The sequence below is a fragment of the Pinus tabuliformis genome, chromosome 3_2, assembly GCF_031772625.1.
Source record: "Pinus tabuliformis cultivar Carrire ecotype Pingquan chromosome 3_2, CPIR1, whole genome shotgun sequence".
In the NCBI taxonomy this organism is placed as follows: domain Eukaryota; kingdom Viridiplantae; phylum Streptophyta; class Pinopsida; order Pinales; family Pinaceae; genus Pinus; species Pinus tabuliformis.
This window is the reverse complement of record NC_142302.1, coordinates 62,691,847-62,698,587: the sequence shown is the minus strand read 5'-3', so window position 1 is coordinate 62,698,587 and position 6,741 is coordinate 62,691,847. Positions and strand designations below refer to the sequence as shown.

Below are 6,741 nucleotides of genomic sequence, written 5' to 3'. Positions count from 1 at the left end.
GATGGGGCAGAGGGGAGAATAAGAGAAGGGAACGGTGGAGAAGAGGGAGGCGGGAGCTGGGGGAAGCTTGCTGCAGGGGCGAGAGGAGGATATTGAGAGCGGCTGGCAGAGGCGATGAGGGGAGAGCGAAGAGAGCAGGGATGGTGGAACAGCTAAACGAGCCACCCTGCAGAGACGGTTCCTGAAAAACACCACAACAGAAGTTAAAGTGGAAATAAACAAAGCAAAATGAAACAATACCAGAGACTGGTTTCTTCTGAGATTCTGAACAAGAGCTCCTGCGTTAGGCCGATGTAGCTGCTCTTTCGCATAACCTTGAGTGACAATTCTTGGTTTGCTTCTGCCCATATTTATAGAGTGAATCCAACGATAGACTGAATGCCTAGCTGGAACCGGACCCTCGGAAGTGATGAGATATTTTTCGAAATCTATTATGCAATCTCCAGTTGCAGTGTTTTCGATCTTCAGGCCAGCACTGTATTGATTTGTTTTCCTTGGATGGTAGATTATTCTTTGGATCGATGCTTGGATTTGACTGCTTGTGCATTTCATGCTCTCTGCAAATTGTCCTGATGCTGTAGAAGCCATGCCCTTCGCACACTTGATGGACCTGCGAATCTGGGCAAAGTCAGGATTTTCCTGAGTCATGGCAGGGGTTGGAAGGTATCTCTTTTGTTGTGCCTCAACGCACCTTCCTGCTTTCCCACTGCGTTATTCGCATGCTTATCTGCTTCCATGTTGAGCGTGCGAAGGATATGATAAAGTTTGATGTTTTCAAAAAATTGGAGGAGGAGTTTAATACGTCTAATATGTTGCTGGAGGCTGCTGTTCGGAGATCTCTGGTTACGATTCATGAGGCGAATTATTATAGAAGAGTCTCCAAAAACTAAAGCTTTTCTAATACCCAGATTTTTTAATTGCAACAGACCTTGATAGAGAGCTAAGGCCTCTGCAATGTTGTTTGTTTTTTTCCCCAGGCTCCATTCATAACTGCAGATTTCTTCCCCTGATTTATTTAATATTACTCCTCCCGCTCCTGCTGGTCCTGGGTTGGACTTTGAAGCACCATCGAAGTATAAAATTGGACAATTGTTGCTCTGGATCCACATCTTATAGTCCTGGGTTGGGAGTCTAATTTCCCACTCCCTAATCTGATCCTGATGCTGTCTATCTGTTCTCTGGGTATCCTGCTGATGACCTGGTTGATCTATAATGTGCCTGATAACTGATCTCTCTTCCACTGAGTAATCTGCTGCTTTAATTTTTCCTGTGTATTTTGCTGCAATTGTCTCTTGCGCCAAGATGTGAGCTTTGTTGCATGTCATCCGGACATTGCTCTCTTTGTTTCGGAAGATTTTTTTATTTCTTGTGAGCCAAATTTTCCATAGAAGATTGTGAGGTATGATAGCCCAAATTCTTTTGACAATCTTGCTCCTCTTGTCTTTCCATGGGCAGTTCCTTCTCCATTCTTGAATTGCCTCTGCAATGTTCTGTTGGGGTTGCCAATTTATATTGCCCAAGTTGGACAAGTTGATCCAGCATCTCTTCGCGAAGGGACAATCAAGGAACAGATGATGGATGGTTTCCTCTGCTGAGCAGCAGTTGGGGCAAATTGAAGGTCCATTGATCCCTCTCTTTCTTAAATTTTCAGAAGTGAGGACTTTGCCTTTTAACAACAGCCATATGAAAAATTTAACTTTGGGAATGGCCTCGGATTTCCAGATTGTTCTCCATTGGTTCCAAATAGGAGTCTGATAGATACTGTTGCAGATATATTGATAGCCAGACTTGATGGTGTAGCTTGAGCCCGTGGGATCCCATCGAAATCCATCTGCTGCTCCTTTTTTAATGGGTGCTCTATTCTGGAGATTTTTTTGAAGGACTTTGAAGCTTGGTTCTAGATTTGAAGGGATGACTGGAAATTCCCAACTAATCCAGGCTCCTGTATCTGCATCCCATTTTGATATTTGATCAAGCCTCTGAATGCCTTTACTATTGAGATGGAGAATGTAAGGGATGGCTTCTTCAATTGTGTTTAGAGGTTGAAGACCCATTATCTTGTCAGTAGCATAATTGATGCTGTCCCCTCCCCCAGGGATCTTTGAGATGTTTTGCTTGAGGATGGGAATTGCTTTCTTGCAGAGATGCCAAATCTTAGTGGAGTCTCTGCTGGGAATGTCAATTTCAAGAAGTCTTTGCCTTTTGCCGGTAAGGTATTTGCTTTCTATGACCTGTTTCCACCAAGCTTTTGGCTCATTAATTAACCTCCAGGCCATTTTGATCCCAAATGCTAGATTTAGGATTTTAGGTGCTCTAATTCCCAGACCACCTCTATCCTGAGATTGGATTACGCTTTTCCAACTGACCAAATTGAATCTATTTTTTTCTTTTTTCCCTCCTTGCCATAAGAAATTGCGGAGGGCAGTTTCCAGCTTGTGATAAAATGTGGCAGGAGCTTGGTAAAGAGTAAATCGATATAGAGGTAAGGAGGATATACCTGATTTGAGCAGAATTAATCTGCCTGCTGGATTAAGCCATTGAGTTCCCCATTGCTGAATCTTCCTTTTGACTTTGTCTATTATTTCATTCCAGGTAGCGGCTTTTAAAGAACCCAGGGTGACCGGCATCCCAAGATAGGTGAAGTGATCCCAGTTTGCTTTGTAGGCAACTCCAAAAATGTTAGCTATGCTGTGAGCAGTTTGATTGGAGATATTCCATCCATAGATGCAGCTTTTTTGAAAGTTGACCTCTCCCCCTGAGTACTCCATGAATTGGTCGAGAAGGGTCTTGAAGCGCCTTGCGATAGTAGTGGAAGCTCCTCCGATGAGCAGAGTGTCATCAGCAAATTGGGAGTGATTGATGTTCTTAACTCCGTTTCCGAATTTGATACCAGAGATGAGGCCAGCTCTTCTATTGTGATCTAGAGTACTGCTGAATGACTCAGCCATAATAATAAAAAGATAAGGGGAAAGAGGGCAACCTTGCCTTAACCCTCTTGAGGATTGAAATGCTTCACAAGGGCGCCCATTTATGAGAGGCGAAATCCAGGGACCTGAGATACAAGCAGCAATGGTGCTAATGAAGGCACAATTGAACCCCATTTTCCTCAAGACAGCAAACAAGAAGGAGTGTCTTACTCGATCAAAGGCATTGGCTAAGTCGAGCTTAAGAACAAAACCTTTCTCTTGCCTTGATGTGCTGGAATGAATGGCTTCTTGAACCAAGGTGATGGTGTCATGAATTTGCCTGTTTGACATGAAACCTCCTTGATTTTCGGATATAAGGGAAGGAAGAAGGGGTTGGAGCCTAGTAGCTATAATTTTTGTGAAGATCTTATAAGAGGAGTTACACAATGAAATTGGTCGAAACCTGGAGAAGGAAGTGGGGCGGTTTTCCTTGGGAATGAGGGCAAGGAATGTTGAGTTTGTGAAGCCCCCCATTTTCCCTTTTCTTTGAATTCCCCTCATCATCTTTGCAAGGTCTTTTTTAATCAAGTGCCAATGATCCCTGTAAAAATTGATTGGGAACCCATCTGGACCTGGAGACTTGTCCGGTTGCAGGGTCCAGATAGCTTTTCTGATTTCCTCCTCTGTTATTTCTCGATTTAGACTGTCATTCTCCGCTGAAGAGATTCCTTCCGGTAGATGCTGTAAAAGCGCCGAATAGTCAGCTTCTCCTTGATTTTCCGTGAGGAGGCTTTTGTAGTGAAGGGAGGCAGCTATTTTGATGGATTCTTGGTTGTTATGCTGGCTGCCTTGACTATCCATTATAGTGTTTACATTGTTTCTTGTTTTTCTGGCAGTGGCTTGCTTATGGAAGTAAGCCGTGTTTTTGTCACCTTCTTTCAGCCATAGTTGTCTCGATTTAATTCTCCACTTAATTTCTTCCGCTCTCTTGATTTGCATTAGCTGCCCTTGAGCTTCCCATTCTTTGCTTTTCAGCTGGTGGGTGAATCCTTGATCTTCTATTTGTTTTTGGATTTCCTCCAAGTCCTGCTGTATTTTTTTCCTAATTTTTTCTGGCTCTTGATAGCTGCCTTTTGCCCAGTCCTTGAGAGCTTTCCTTGTATTTCTGATTTTTGTTTCCCATATATGGCTTGGGGAGCCTTCTACATGATGCTTCCATGTTGCTTCTATGATAGCTTCGGCCTCAGCGTTGTCTCTCCACAAAGGATTGTACCTGAACGGAATTGGTCCCAATTGAGAATGGGAGTCCAGCGTTAAGAGAATGGGAAAGTGGTCTGAAGCTGTGGCACTGAGAATTTTTGTGTGGCCTGCAGCAAAGGAGGAAAGGAGGGAGACATTAACCAAAATTCTGTCCAATCTTTCCATGATATTGCCTGGCCCCAACCTTCTGTTATTCCAGGTGTATTTTCTGTTTTTTGGGATGATATCCATCAGTTCATGTTCGGACATTATCACTTCCATCTGTCTTCTGAAGGAGTCGGGGGTGAAATTGCCCCCTCTTTTCTCATTCGCATGGAGGACTAAATTGAAGTCTCCAGCTAGAATGACATTTGTATTCTGCTCGTTGTCTATATCTTCCTTCAGTTCCTTCCAGCACTGTTCCTTTTCCCGATAATGATTGGGGATATAAACATTATAAATGATGAGGTCACAGCTCTCTTCCTTGTTACTAAGATTAGTCCTTACCCAGTTTTGATTGAGGACGGAAGACTTACAGTCCCAGCACTGATTGTTCCACATGGTTGTAATACCTCCAGAAGCTCCTCTGGAGTTGCTACTGGCCCCTGAGAAGTTTTTTTGGGCATCTACAATTTTTTGCATTTCGCTCTGACTTTGTTTGGTTTCCTGAATCAGAACAATTTCAGGTCTTTCTGTTTGAAGAAGATCTCGTAGGGCAGCTGATTTAGAGGGGTGCCCCATACCCCTACTGTTCCAAGATAAAAGCTTCATCATGAGGCATTCGAGCGAGGAGGTGCTCGCCTCTCATGGTCTTTTCCTACTGTTTCTTTTTCTTGGGATCCTGTAATGAAAGAGTCCATAGGGGTTTGGATCCCTAGAGCTATATCCTTTTGCGTGCTTTCTTCCCGATGCTGTTTGGCTGACTTTCTTCCTGGTCCCGGCTTCTTGTGGATGTCACTGGAGGCGCCAATGTCTTTTGAAGAACTTCTGGTGGTTCTGGGAGGGGGGGGTCGGTGAAGGGCTGAGAGGGGGTCGAGGAAATCAAGGGAGGATCGGTCAGTTCCAGAGAGGGCTGATCAGTCTGAGGATCATCAGAGGATAAAATAAGGAAAGGGTTGGAGGATGAGGGGAAGGAGGGTTCTTGGGAAGGTCCAGGAGGATTGAGAGGAGGAGAGGTGGGGCGGGGGGAGGAGGAGCCCGGATGTTCAGAAGATGGATCTTGTTTTGACTGAGGTGCTGCTTTCTTTTTTTTCACAGTTTCCCATTGTCCTCCTTGGTCTTCAGATTCCAGATTAGTTACTTTAGTGCATCTATTAGCAAAGTGACCGTATTCGTGACATACCTTGCATTTAAAGGGTATTTGCTCGTAGTCCAGCTGCTGTATGTAGCTCCAGTCATCCACCTTCAGCTTGATGGCTTCTGGCAGGCCTTTTCCGAGGTCCACTTCTACGCAAATCCTTGCACAGGCTTGCATGTTATCTTTGGGCTCGCTTCTGTCAATGTATTTACCTACTGCATTCCCAATTGCTTTGACCGATTCGTCTCCCCAACAATGCAAGGGCAGATGAGGAAGACGGACCCAAACCGGAACCGCATTAGGAATATCTAGCTCAGGGTCGAAGTCAGGGGTCCACTTGTTCAGATATAACCCTCGAGAGTCCATAAAATAGGGCCCGTTCCTGAATATCAAATCCTTGTCTGCCTTGGTTTCAAAATGAAAGGTATAGTAGCCTTTGCCACAGAAGCGAATCGAGATCTTTCCTTGTATTTTGTCGGACCAATTCCTTTCCACCCATCGCTGGACTGTCTTTGGTGAAGGCCATAAGCCTGTAAACTGCCCTATGAGCCCTTTTTCTGCTAATGATAGAGCTGCCATTCGAGGAAGAGATGGAGGTAGCTGAACTTCTTGGAGAATATCCAGTTTCTTGACGAATTTTGAAGTTGCTGGTTTCGGTCGGGCAGGGGGCAGAGACTTTACCAGGTCAGAAAAAGCTTTCTCTGCGTCCCCAAGAGAAGGATCTATATGGGCCATGGCTGAAGCCAGGCCCCGGAAGGCAGGCCTCGCGGCCCAGGCCGAGGCAGCGGTGTTGCAGCTGCTCTCAGAAGGTCTTCAGCGCTCCCGCGTTCTCCAGCTGCGATCCTCTATCATTGTTGTTAATTAACAATGACATAGAATAGTGCTTTGAGAAACATGCCCCAATGTCAAATTTTGAACCCCAAAGTATGGATTTCTTTCAGTGTAAGGTTTGAAAGGTAGCTATTCCATCAAAATCATCCCAAGACTTGTACCTGGTTGGCTTCATATCTTTTGAGATTAATGCCATTCAAGTGGGGAAGAACAAAACAAGAATAAACTTTGGTGGATGGCTCAATACTTCATCAACTTTAATAGTCAACCAAGGCCCTGTTAGCATCTTTCTTTTCAAAAATGCTACTTATAATGACTTACAATTGTCCTTCGGATATGCTTTCATTCATTTAGGGGCATTTTTAGGCCATTGAACTCAGGCAACCTTGCACCTGTCCTCATCCACACTTACTGTGGGGGTTTTGCACGTATGTCTCCACATTAATACAATCCCGATCACTTATTGCA

The 6,741-nt window shown here is 44.5% G+C and overlaps 1 protein-coding gene across 1 annotated transcript; it reads right to left on the bottom strand.

Annotated features, from left to right (window-relative positions):
- Positions 1-644: 644 nt before the first annotated feature.
- On the bottom strand, positions 645-6,177 carry LOC149179847 (uncharacterized). Its single transcript, XM_089413667.1, has 2 exons — positions 5,548-6,177; positions 645-4,811 (listed from the first exon to the last, which is right to left on the bottom strand). Exons 1-2 carry the CDS (start codon positions 6,175-6,177, stop codon positions 645-647), a joined length of 4,797 nt encoding a protein of 1,598 aa, XP_089269793.1.
- Between the last annotated feature and the right edge of the window lie 564 nt (positions 6,178-6,741).